General features: G+C 45.0%; 1 protein-coding gene across 2 annotated transcripts in view; it reads left to right on the plus strand.

Moving 5' to 3' along the window:
• Positions 1 to 9,840: 9,840 nt before the first annotated feature.
• The window catches only part of NetA (Netrin-A), a 48,800-nt gene continuing 44,505 nt past the window's right edge, over positions 9,841 to 14,135 (plus strand). For both annotated transcript variants that reach the window (XM_015170833.3, XM_002055711.4), the window contains exon 1: positions 9,841 to 11,283. In XM_015170833.3, the coding sequence (XP_015026319.1) occupies positions 10,134 to 11,283 (1,150 nt within the window). In that variant the 5' untranslated portion in view covers positions 9,841 to 10,133. The remainder of the gene's footprint in view (positions 11,284 to 14,135) is intronic.

The raw sequence follows: 14,135 nt of genomic DNA on the forward strand, positions 1-14,135 counted from the left end.
CCTCCCTTTTTGTTGGGGGCAGCCAGCAGCCCTGCTTAATGAAAACGTTAAGCGCTTTTAGCTTGGGCGCTGAGCAGGTTTACTTTTAATAGCTTTTGGCCCAACTTTTTGCACGCGGTTTCGTTTTGGACTCGGATTTGGACACGGCTGAAAGACTTATTACTTAATGACGCCTCATTTGATGATGCGGCCAAAAATTCGACAGGCGCTTCGTTGACGCATCATTAGACACGCATAAAAACAGAGTTTTGGCACGCCCCCATCCCCATCCCCCTCACCCGCTGGCTTCTGCATGGACCATTGCCAAAGGACTTTTAATTGCACGACATGAACCAATATTTAAGCTAACTTTCTTTTTTGCTTGGCATGTTTGAATCAGAATCAAAGACAGCTGAACCCGGACAACTGAGAGTCTTAAGTCTGTGAAGAACTTCAGAGTTTCTTACACTGAATCCTTGGGAAAAAGTTTGAAAGTGGGTATACTGTTCCCTTGTTATACTATGCAACAGACAGAGGGGGGGGGGGGGCATCTTTATTTTTATTAGATCAGGACTGCGTCGATCTAGTCCGTCTCTACATCTGTCCCTCCATTTCTATGCATCTCCTTCTTAAGGAGCCAATAATCATACATGCCTGATACAGCTTGGAGCTGCGTCCAGGGTATATTCTAGTCAGGCACTCTTGTCAAGAGCACGCCTGCAACAATATTTATTATTTGGCAACTTAAAAATGCCCTTCTTTTCAATATACAATGGAATTTTAAAATCCGGCTAAACACTTAATTTCAATAATTTTCAATTATTTTAAAAATATAAGATAGTAAATAATTTAGCATAATACTATGTACTATGTATTAGGACTGAATAGCTAAAAAATTTGTAAATTGAAATTTCTGTTCATATTTAAATATATTCATATATATGTTTGTTTATATTTAATTTGTTTTCGCTCTTCAAAACTCTGTCAATTAGTCGTGTTGCCTGTTTTTGTTGTAGTTTTGACTTAAAGCTGGCGTTATTCATAACGCTGCTTCAGAAAGTGCGGCTCACGGTAACGTCGCAGTCGCCGTCGACGTCGACGTCGACGTCAACGTTCTGCATAATCTCCTGTTACGTCAATTACCCAAACTACGTAAAACGGCAGGCAACACGCTGAATAGGTATTCGAAAACGGTACTTATAGTGGGGCGCAGTTGTTGTTGCTGTTGTTGTTGCTGTTGTTGTTGCTGTTGCTGTGGGTAAGCGGCTTAAAATCAGTTTTTGCTAAAAGTCAAAAAGCAGCGAACAGATAAAAATGAAACGCAACAACAAAAGGAAGCAACAAATGTGAAAAGAGATGAAAATAAACATAGATGAATGAGGATACCAAAGATAGAGAGAGAGAGAGAGTGAGAGTGCATGCGAGTGGCTCTGCCTCTACCTCTGCCTCTGCCTCTGCTTTGGCCTCTGCCACTAACGAGCTGAGCAATCATCGCTTCTGGTGGGTGACATAGACAGCAGATGGACATCAGGTCCCATCAGCAGCATGATAATCACGATTATCATGATCATCATCATTGTGAACATGATTGCGCGAGTCTCTCGGCGCTCTTTTATGAAATGTGAAACACGTCCTAATCCTTTGAGAGCTGTCACAGTAAATGTGCTTGAAACGCGCTGCCCAACGGTCAGGACATTTATGAAAAATGATTATAAATGCACAAAGCATGCAGCAAAAGCGACCGCTAGACGGGCAGCTAAGTGCGAGTGAGAGGGAGATGCAGATAGACTGCGAAGCAATTTGAATGCCGGGCACACAAAAGTATGCTACGAAAAATTGCAAATAATTAAGCATTTGACGGGGCGGTATCTAACGAAATGAGGAGAAAACCAGAGGCAAGCCCTGGCAAAAGGCTCACAATAGCTTTTCAGCCAACCAGACAGCAGGTACAGTGAGGACACCCGGGACACTCGGTACACTCGGGACAGTTGGGACCGTCAGGACGGGCAGGCGACGAAGCATGCACCAATTGCCAGTTAGGGGATTGTGGTGGAGCGTGGTGGAGAAGCGGCAATGGAAACGGAAACAAGCACCGCAGACCGCAGCTGCAAGCGCTGCTAATGAGTGGCCAAAGGGGAAGGTGAACGGCAGAGCGAACTGTAGGCGATGTCTGTGCACTAATTGAAACAGCAGCGCCCGGGAAAAACACAATGCTCGACACCTGAGCATATGCAGGACACAGTAGGTGAAAGACAGCGGAAGTGTTGCCAGCTCAGGTGAGCAGAGGCCGACGACGGGGCAATAGGAGGCAGAGCCAGAAGCCAACAAATGCTTGCAGCATGCAGCAAAGTGGCCACCGTTTGATGAGCTCCAAATGAAAGGCAACAGCAATAGCAGCAGCAGCTGGCGCCAAGTGTTTGCTGAAGCTGCCGGGCACCAAAGTGGCCAACACAGACAAGACACACACACACACACACACACACACACACACACACACGCATTCAAAGGCATACACAGATGCAGGCAAATGACTTTGAGTGCAACAGAAGCTGATTATGGCCAAGGATTTTGGTCAATAAGCTGGCACAGCAACTGCAGCAGGCTAAATGCATTTTGTAAGTCTGTGGACAAAGAGAGCCCCACAGACCATGGGCAGGGGGTGCTTGAATCAATTAGCTGATGACTTCCATTTAAGAGCAGGTTCACAAGAGACGTGCCAGTAAATGACAGCGCAGCTGTTGCAGTAAAGTCGCTGCCAGCGACGGACTTTATGATAATATCAAATATGAAAATCCATCCAAAAGTTTTAGTATATGTGATATTAATGAAATGATAATAATGATAATAATATTGGGCAATTATTATAATGAAGATGATTATGATTTGGGATATTTGAGAAACATTCTTATATTATTTAAGGTAACGGAGCCAAACGGAGCCAAATTTAAATTTTTACAAAGTTTCTCACGCATTTTCCGACACAACGGGTGGAATTACCAAAATCGCTGAAGCTTGCTGTTTCAATGGAACAAACAGTTATATAAATATAATATGTTTGGATTAACTTTAAAGTATTATAACAAAGCATTTCTATTTTTAATTTCACAAGGCTTAAAAGCCTTCAGGTGCAAAATAAATTGCGCTTCAATAAAATTATTAATCCTGTGTCCTGTAAGGCAATTAAATAGACTTCAGTTTTTTTCTGTTTATGGAAAAGCAATTTCTTAAAGTTTAATTTATGGTATGAAAATTGGGCAAACAATGGATTAAGTGTGCATTGTTCGCTTGGAAAACAATATAAACTCAAGTTGTTCGGCAAATAAATCATAAGCTCAGGCAAAATACACACGATGTGCTCATGTATAAGCTGCCAAATATGCTGACGCTTAAACTCTGAACTGGAAGAAAGTGGGCTGCTTTGGTTTTCCATTATGTCAAGGATCAGACATTTGTATTTAAAAATTTCAAAAATCAACCAAAAACCTCTTGACTTTAAAAGGCAACTTAGTTTTATAAGCACTTCCTGTAATATAAAATATCTATATGTATATATCTAATATTATAAAATATCTACATGTTTGTAGATAAATCTAATATCTGCTGGGTAAGTTCAGGTCGGATTCCTGCTCAGTCTGCGACGACATGAAGGCAGACCAAGCTCTGTTGTCTTCTCATTTGAATAGAAAATAAAAATGAAGCTTAAAAAATGTGGTATCCCTATTCAACTTAGGTCGACTTAATATCCCCTGACTATGACATTGACATGTAGAGCCCACGTGGGAAAAAACCGAGCTTTTACAGTAAGATTAAGAGTCGCACCAAAAGTACTGACCATCGATAGCAGTCCAATAACTGGCTCATGGATCCTGTTGTATGGATGACTGCCACATGGATAATGTGATTGTCGATAGCTGCCATAACAATAGCTGTTCTATCAATAGCTCTTAATAGCTGTTTTATAGCTAATCAATAATGGTTATATCGCAAACTGTCCTATCGAAAACGATTCCATCCATAGCTGTTATATTGATAACTGTTCTATTTATAACTGAGGTATTGATAACTACCCTAACGATAAATGCCAAGTAACTGTGCTATCGATGACAGCTCTATTGATCACTATCCTATCGATATCTGTTATACTGATATTTGCTATATCGATAACTATTATATGATTTACTGTTATTTCGATAACAGCTCTATCGATAACTATTCTATCGATAACTGTTCTATCGGTAACTATTCTACGGATAATTTTTCTATCGACAACCGCTCGAAAACTGTTGTATGGATACGTTTATCAAAGCTTTAACATATTTTGATTTATTATTTTTATGTGAATTGAAGCCCAAATTGTATCATGAATTATGCATACAAAACTTTCGCTCGTGTAAGTTAACAGGCAAATACCCCCCATCCCCGTCCCTTTGGCCATCAAATACCCTTGCCCCATCGATGGTTACCTTGTGGCAACTTGCGGCCTAAATCCAAACGGGCCGCTCAATTTGCAACATTTTTATGAATGATTCGTGTTGAGTGAAAATTTCAAGGGATTAGGTGACGACTGCAGCTTATGCCCCCTACCCTTAACGCTACCCATCACCCGCTGCCCGCTGCCCGCTACTTGCCCCATAGTCCTTTTGTGCTGCCCCAAACGCTTGCGCCCAGTTTTCGTTGTTTTTGCTTTGGTTGCTGTTGCTGCTGTTGACTTCCATTTTGGCATAAATAATTTATCATGCACAAATTAGTGTGCGGATTTCAGATTTATGCCCAGGCAACGGAGCGACACACACAAACACACATGACTGATGGCTGCCTGGCTATTTTTTTCGCATAATCAGACCGCCTACCCCACGCGCCTCGCTGTCCACGCTACCCATCCAAGCAGGACGTTGACAAAGTTTTCCCCCTTTCCTCTGGCTTTTACATTGTAATTTTTTTGGTGTTTAAAAAAATAATTCTGGTCAACCGCAACAATTTTCGAGCGCTTTTTCTTGCAAGGCGAAAAAAGAGGCAAGACGAAGGGCTGGCTGCCAGGAAAAAAAAGGATACATTATGAACAAAAAGCTGCGGTAGCCAAAGGCGAGAGACAAAAAACAACAGCAAGGGAAAGTCTGCTACAACTGGGGAAATGTGTTTGAAATTCTGTGGCAGCACTGGTCACACTCTTTGGACAGCACCCCCTCCCCACCACCCTCTCACTCCGAACAGTTCGGCCTGGCTGCCTGCACTTCTAATGTAATCAACATCTTCTAGTTTTAATTGCATTTAACGTTGCGAGCGGCGCCTAATTCGATTGTAACGGTCAGCTAACAGAAGCAGCCCTTTGGCAAACCGCCCAACCACGCCCCCACGCCCCACGCCCACACAGAGCACCCTTTTCAGCTGCCAGTGACTGCGGGCTAGAATGGCTGTAGTACTTAATGAGTCTTGAAGGTAATTGGCTGTTTTTATGGCCACGAGTTGACTTTGAATTCTCTGCCAGCTTACTTCCTTCCTTCCTGGCCATCTGCCTGGCTGCTGGCTGCTGACATGGCTAATTATAAAATCAATGTAAGTAGCTGCATGTGCATATGTATGTGTGCATCGATGCTTAGAATCGATGCCTGGAATCGATGCCCCATGAGTCTCAGTTGCAGCCTTATTTTAGATACGCGCCCGCCCAGGCCCGGGGCAGCCAGCCAGCCAAGACACGACGCATATTGCACAAGACAAGAGACAAAGCGTTGCAGCAACAAACAAAACTGGCAAACAGACAGTCCACAGAGAGGCAGGAGCCAGCGAGAGGGGTTAGCAAGCAGGCAGGGGGGCAGGGCAAGAGACACAGCGATAGACACTCGAAAAACTTTTTCAATATGAAAGAAGCTGGTAAACAACAAAAAAAAAACGACTAAATGTGAGTCCGAAATGGAGTTGCACAGTGGAATGATCGATAAGCTAAGCGGTAACAATATGGTATTTATCGATTATTTGAATCGATAACAATTATTATTTGATGAAATGGCTAATAGTTGAGTGCTGGCTATCGACAGATTAAAATTGATAATTATCGTCAGTCGATTGATTGATAAACTAAGCAATAACAATATCGGGCTTATTGATTATATGTTGTGCTGAAGTGGCATGCGGGTGAATTTCGATAATCGCCGTCGGCTAACGACTGATTAATATCGATAAGTATCGAAAATCAATAAGCGGTAATAACACCATATATATCAATCTTATGGATTAATAGAAAATTAACGAATTTCATGTGAGTGATTTTCAATAAGCATTAATCGACTTATTTTAATCGATAGCTAAAAACTGGCTTTTGATATGTTATAACTTTTCTTCAACTTCTGATTTTTTTTTATCGATTGTTAATATTAGTATCGAAAATGAAGTGGAATAGATTGATATTTAAGCTGTAAGCAATGAGTAGATAATTAATAGCGATAAATTAGCTTTCGGTCACTTCGGGTTTTTTCTTAGTTAAATTAAGGTTATCCTTGCATTTAATCTAATTGCAATTGCAAATTTAAGCGAAAAATTCGCAAGATCAGGCCACTGTGCGGCGGCATAGACGCGCTGCCAGGGCGTCTGGATGTGCACAGTGACAACAAGGAGACACTCGGAGACATATATTTATTTTCTTGTTCCATTTAAAAACTTTATTTATTGACGCTGATAGGAATCTAGTCATCTATCTGTGCGTTTTAGTTGCACTGCGCCCGCTGGGCCGCCGGCGAGGGTGGCTCGGGTATATATTGCCCCAATCCGGTCTCTCTCTCTCTCTCGCCCCCTCTCTACCTCGCTCGCTCTCTCATCTTTCGGCCGGCAAATGCCTTTCACGTGTTCACAGCTCTAGCAATAAAATCGAGATACAATTGCAGCAACAACAACAACCTTTTGAGAAAAGACAAACAAAATGTTGAGATAAACATTGACCAAAAAACTGACCCGTTCCCAGGAATGGTGGGCGGGCGCCGGGTTAAGGGGCAGAGGATTTTATAGTGCTTTTAGCCGTTTTACCTGTGAGCTACATCCGTGTGAATATACAAGTGTGGCGTCCAGGTGGAGGGCTTGCGGGCAGGGCGCCCGCGACTTGGTTCAATGTCGCATTTTATTGATGTCGCCAATAAAATGAAAGAGAGCGCGCTGCAAGCGAGAAAGAGAGAGGGCCAGACAGACGGAGAGACAGAGAGGGAGACAGTTCACAATAAACAAAAACAAGATGAGCTGCCTCCAACTAAATGTTTGTCCCATCGCCTCAGCTGGCGGAGCCTGTTGGCAAAAGCGTCATAATCTAAAAATCTTGCCGCCGGCCAGCCACGAGACAAGCAAACAAAACAAACAAAACAGCAAACAAACAAAACAACAACAAAGCAAACAGAAAGCCGCTTGGACTTTACTCCTGGCCCCCAGCACAAGGCGCTCGCCTTTGTGCCGGCCACTCGAAATCAAAATCCGAAAACCACACAGAGACACACAATGCAATTCTCATTAAGCGCCAAAGTTGCGACCGGGTTCAGCAAGAGTTTGCAGCTTTGACACACATGCACACACACACACACACACACACACACACATGGACCACGCCCACTGGCGCCAAGGTAATAAAGCAAAAGTTCCGGATACAAGATGAGCCCACACATATGAGAGCCAAGCCCTGCTGATGAGCCGTTGAGCTCCATTGAGGAAGCTGACCCACAACAAAGGAAGCGGAAATGAGCTCGCCTAACCCCAGTCTATGTGTGCGTGTTTCTGTGCGTGTGTGCCTGTGTGTGTGCGTGGGCTGTCCTGTGCAACTGAAAACAAATGACATGCCTCCTTCGAGCTCAAATAATAAGCCATCTAATGGGCGACATCAATTTTAGTAAATTGGCCGAAGAAAAAGCCAGAGAGATAATTAAGTGTTATCGATACTTATGCATCGATACATATACAAATGCAACAATGCACTCGATAAGTTTACACACTCTGTTCCTATAAATGTGCGCAACAGACAAAGGCAGGCATATCCGAATCCAATGTACATATGTATGTATATATTTTCCTGATCAGCATCAACAGCTGCATCGATCTAAGTAGCTATGTATGCCCAATGACTCCTCTGTTTGGCGGATCTAATTATTTAGTATTTATTTTTGTTTTGAGTTTCTGTCCGATTTGCTTCTTACTTATTTTCAAAGTTCTACATATGAACTTAATGAATACGTGTTTCAGCGATTTCGGAAATTCCACCCACAAAAGTGGTAAATTGGCGGAAAACGGTTGCATGAATGTCGTTTGTTGACCATCCGATCGTTTTTAAACGCATTTTCAAAGATCTTTGATAGCATTTATTTTATAAGTACCTCGGGCAAGGCCGGGCTATACCCGCTAATATATATATATATATATATAAATTCTTGATCAGCAACTGGGTCGATTTAACCATGTCTCCGCGTCTATGTGAACAATGAGCGAACGCATCGATCTCGGAAACTTTAAGAGGTATTTAAACGTTGGCTCTACTGTGACCCGCGCAGATTGATTGTTGTTTTCAAAAATTCGATTGAGAAAATCTAAGTCTAATTCTGTTTTTGAGCATATCTGGGGTCAAATTTTGCAAGAAACTCGTATGGTATACACATAGTTAGAATATTTTACTTATTGAACATCCCCGTGTTCCCCCCTAAACAGTATTGATCCAGCTATGTGCTACGATTATTTTAGAGGCGTCTGTCATTATTTCAATAGTTAATTGCAGCATTTATCGCAGCTTTTCTTAATTATTTTCGCGAATGAATTTATGTGTTGCATAACGTGAGAATTTGAACAATTAGCGCTTGCTTCGATTGTGGCGGTCATTGCCACGCCCACGAGCACGCCTACGCCCAAATGCAGCAGAGCCAGCTAATTACAAAGCAAAAGCAAACAATGGTCGTGGTTGCGCGCAGCGAAGGGAATTCGGTGGTGATGAGGGGAGAGGTGAGAGGAGGGGCGGCTGCTGCCATGCAAAAGTGAAACGCTTATCAGTGAGTCGCAGGCAGTGCGGCGCCTGAAGCGGCGGCTGCGGCAGAGGAGACAACGACGGCATTAATGAAGCCATCGCATACACGCATCACGTAATTATGCACCCACCCCCCCCCCCCTCCACCCCTTCTTGCTTCACCTGGCTGTCGCCCTCTTGTGTTTTGTTCGAAATTGATGATTTTCATTAACGACAAGTTAATAACTTAGGCAGCCGTTGCAGCCGTTTGGCGACTTCATTATCCGATAGCAATCGAGAGGCAAACAGAAGACATAAGCGACGCCTTCTGTGCCGCATGCCCCGCAGCGGACAGCGTTTGGCGTTGTTTTGATTTGCACTGTGGTCGACGGCTGGACGCGATTTGATGGCCGCAAAAACAACAAACAAACATCAACAGCAGCAGCAACAGCAGCAGCAGCAGCAGCAGCAGCAGCAGAAGCAGCAGCCTGCCACAAAATGTGTCGCCAAGTGGGCTATAAAATAGATGCAAAGGCATGCAAAAGCAGTAGCAACAAATGTTGCTTGCTTAAACAACAGCAACCACCTGCAAGCAGCAATGTTGCCAAGCGCCAGCAACTGCGCAGCGCAAAGCCAGTGAGGCACAGCGAGTGCGAGAGCGAGAGAGTAAGCGAGCTACAGAGAGCGCATGCTGTGGTGAGTTGGCACAGCCAAGTAAAAATAGCAGCAGCAACAATGTGGATGCTGAGCTGATGCTGTGCGCTCTTCGCAACATATATATGTTGCCGAACACACAAAGGCAGACGCGATCAAACGCGCGCACACACACACGCACACACACACACACACACACACACACACAGTCGCTGACTTCGTGGGCTGGCGCGCGCGCTTCGTGCACGACGATTAACAGTCGACTGTGAACTGGCAGGCCGACTTGACGTTAACCGAAGACCAAGCGACCAAGCAACCGAGCGTCCGAGCGACCCACCGACGAACTGTGTTCCGTCTACGCGACTCGCGGAGTCCACCTAAAAAAAGAGCCTAAAAACGCTTGCGCGCGCTGCTCGGGACGCCTCCTCCTGGCAGTGATAAACGCAACCAATCTGTGTACTTGCAACTTGCGATTTGCAACAAAACAACAGTTACGTATTTTTTTTCGGGTGACTTGTGCTAGTGAAAGTGTGTGAACTGCGCCATGCAGCGCTGGCAACTGTTTCTATTGACCCTGGGCGCTTGCTCGGCGCTGGCCAAGCCCAACAATGCGTACCTCAAAATGTTCGCCATGCCGCCGGCAGAGGATCCCTGCTACGATGAGGACAAGGCGCGCGTTTGCATACCGGACTTTGTGAATGCCGCCTACGATGCGCCCGTCACGGCCAGCAGCAGTTGCGGCGAGCAGCAGCCGCAGCGCTACTGCGAATACCAGGATCAGGGCCGCGCCGGCAGCAGCGAGCTGCAGTGCCACAGCTGCGAGGCAAATAGCTTTCCGCCGCGCGCCCTCACCGATCTGAACAATCCCAACAATGTGACCTGCTGGCGCTCAGCTCCGATTGCGCCTGGCGCCAGCTATGCCGGCAGCGGATTGGCCAGCTCCTGGGGCGACAATGTCACCTTGACCCTGTCGCTGGGCAAAAAGTATGAGCTGACCTATGTGAGCCTGCAGTTCTGCCCGCGTGCACCGCGCCCCGACTCGCTGGTCATCTTCAAGAGCTCCGACTTTGGCCAGACTTGGCAACCGTTCCAGTATTACAGCTCACAGTGCCGCCGGCTGTTTAGGCGGCCCACTCGCACCACCGTCACCAAGCATAACGAGCAGGAGGCGCGCTGCAGTGACGCCCATCGACATGGCCATGATGGCAACGGGGGCGTGGCCTCGCGCATTGCCTTCAGCACGCTGGAGGGCCGGCCCTCGGCCCGGGACCTGGACTCCTCGCCCGTGCTGCAGGACTGGGTGACGGCCACCGATATACGCATTGTCTTCTATCGGCTGCAGCAGCCCGATCCCCAGGCGCTGCTGGCCATTGATGCCCCGGCAGATCTGCGCACCGGCAAATATAGCGTTCAGCTGGCTGGCAACAACATCGAGTCCAATGCCTCCCATTCGCAGACGCTCTCCGTCGCCGCCGCCGGAGCAACCGGACTTCACTATGCCATCTCCGACTTTTCCGTGGGCGGGCGTTGCAAGTGCAATGGCCACGCCTCCAAGTGCTCGCAGGACTCCAACGGGCAGCTGAGCTGCGAGTGCCGCCACAATACAGCCGGGCGTGACTGCGACCGCTGCAAACCCTTCTACTTCGACCGGCCCTGGGGAAGGGCCACCGCGCGGGATGCCAACGAGTGCAAAAGTGAGTACACTGAGAGAAATCAGTTCTAAAATCATGTATTACAAATATCGTGTGCATTTCGCATTTTGCAAACGACAACTTTTAACTTCATTTAACATTCGTTGTGGTTTGCATAAAATAAGTTATAATCGAATTATTTGGGGGACTATTTTGCTTACAATTTTTGAGGACTTTTCTTCAACTTTTAACAATTTGGAAACGATTCCTAATTTATAAATTATTGAAATCATCCTTTTCTTTTGTTCTATGAACTTCAATTAACTATCAGGAATTCCCCAGCTACTAAATATAAACAAATTTGTTTATTATATATATATATATTCTATGAATCGGTTTTGAATGATTTTAAGAATTTTAGAGGTACGTTACGTCAAGGATTGTTAGGTTATTATTGCGGGTTATTCAGAGCCTCAAGTATATGTATATATAGAAAAAATGTATATGATTTCATTCTTTCAAGAGTTTCGAGATGCTCACCATATTTTTTAAATGAAATCATCTCAAAAATAATCAAAATATTGATGAAATAAATCAAATAAATATTGGATATTTATTGATTAACATGAAAACTTGGTTAAAAGACTATATTGTTCTTTTCTTTTTGTTTATTCAACTGTTTTTAAACTTTTATTGATTTTGCTAATTTGGGCAAAATTTGCATTTTTGAATTGTTTTATTGGCTTGTTCGTTTCTCTTTTATAAATTAAGAAATTTCTATTTACTTTTCTTTATATTTTTTGTGAATATTGGATGAACATTCGAAGGCTAAAAAGGTGTATGTACATCTTCTGAATATTACCAAAAAAAATTGAGGGATTATTTTTATTGAAGAAAGCAAATATAGTTCATGTTTGAATCCTTCCCTGTTTTTATTTGAGATTTAATGCAAAAATATTTCGAAAAATATTTTCTATGAAAATTGTGCTCAAACAATTTTTCTTTAATATTTCAATTTGTGAAGTTCATGTTTTCTGATGATTTTAAAATTGGTTGCCAAACTGTTTTTCTTGGGATTTTCAGAGGCACAAAGTGTGGGCGGGCTGGAAGTTGCAATTGATGGAGTTTGGCCGTGGGGTTGCTTGCCTGGCGGGTTGGTTGGGACAGGGGGCACGGCTTAAACGACTCAATTTCAAACCCGACGACGTCGCCAGTCGCCAGTCGCCAGTTGCCAGTCGCGTGTGTTTAGTTTTGGTCTTAACATTGGTGATGGCATTTCGAATGTTGCGGGCGGGCTTGCGACAGGGCAACATCAGGGTGGCACGTGAGTGGGGGTAAGGAGCGCTGCTCTTTTTGGGATTTGTACTTTAGCTTTTCTACTTTTTTTTTTTCATTGTTGATGAAAAGTTGCATAAGCGCAAAACCCCCTCGGGCAGGGCAGTGTTTGTGCTGCGGATTTGGCTTAGACATAATTGAACAGCTCGGGACACGTGTAGAGCGCATAAACGCGAGCGTTTTCAATCAATTCGCAACTCTTGGGCCAACCCTCGCAGGCCGGCGAGTGCTTACCTTTGGCCCAGCAACAAATAAACAACGAACATGCAATCAATCCTGGAAAGTCAGCATTAGAAAGAAAGCGACGAGCGGCTGTGAGCGCGTGTGTGCAAGCGAGATGGCAGTATTTGTTGTTGGCCGGGCTAAACCCTCGCAATTAACCCTCCGAAACTCGCTGAGCTCGAACAATAAACGCGAATTTAAGCGAAATTAATTTGATAAGCATTTTCAAAAGAAACGACTCGAGTCGCGTGGTGCAGCAGCATGGAGCGGGGGGTGGGGCAGTGGCAAGTACTCGCCCAGCAGAGGGGTTGGGTTTCTATTTCATATTTCATTTGTGTTTTTCAATGCTTGTTTTCCTTTTGCTATTGTTGTTGTTTGCTTGTATTTATGTGGCACGATCCATGTCGGGGCAGGCCCCAAATTCGCGTGTTCTTGGCTGCCTCGCTTTCCCTCTCCCTCTCTCTCTCTCTCTCGTTCTCTTTCTCTTTCTCTTTCTCTGCTGCTCGCTGTCTCTTTCTGCGCTGGCCTTGTAAACGATGTGTCAATGTTTTTGCGGCACTTGCTGCAAGTGGCATGTACTGTGCGCGTCTCGCGTGGATGCCACATGCCAAACATGCCACAGCAGCAGCAACAACAATCAGATGAGAATTGCATTTTTTGCGTGGCACAAAAGGGGGCGCAACCGGGCAGCGCATAGACGAGCCGTTGTTTAGTGCATAAATCACAGTGCGCCACGGAGTCCAGGCAAACGGTCCTAGCCAGAGGCAGGACACGGGGCACAGTCAAGCAGGCAGGCGGGCGGGCGTGCAGTCGGACGGACAGGCAGGCGGGCGAGCGGGCAACGCGTTTGTTATCAGAGCCAGGCCACGTGTGGCAGCAACCGCTGCGCTTTATTAGGGTTGCAAATGCAGTGCAGGACACGGCGACCCTTCCGCGCACACACAACACGCCCCTTGCCCTGCTGCAAACAGACACACACAGGCACACATATGTTGCATGTTTATGGGCAAACGAAATTAACGCTGCCAACTTTTGCCTTTGACGTTCAATGTGACCTCAACAACAGCAACAACTGCCGGCAATTACACAAAACAACAACAACAACGGGAAAAAAGCAGAAGAAAAAAAACCAGAGAAAATTGGAAAATTTTTGCGTTTCCATTTGCCGCGCGCCATGTGAGCCGCATCTGAAAATGTGCCTCGTTTTTGCACATAATGAGTACGCGAGTGTGTGTGTGTGTGTGTGCGTGCGTGTGTGTGTGTGAGTGTATAATTGCTATTAACAACAACTAATAACAACTAACGCCTCGCTGCGCCCTCTCAAATATTTTGAGCCCGCATGGATTTCAACTACTCGA

The sequence above is a fragment of the Drosophila virilis genome, chromosome X, assembly GCF_030788295.1.
Source record: "Drosophila virilis strain 15010-1051.87 chromosome X, Dvir_AGI_RSII-ME, whole genome shotgun sequence".
NCBI classification, from domain to species: Eukaryota; Metazoa; Arthropoda; class Insecta; order Diptera; family Drosophilidae; genus Drosophila; species Drosophila virilis.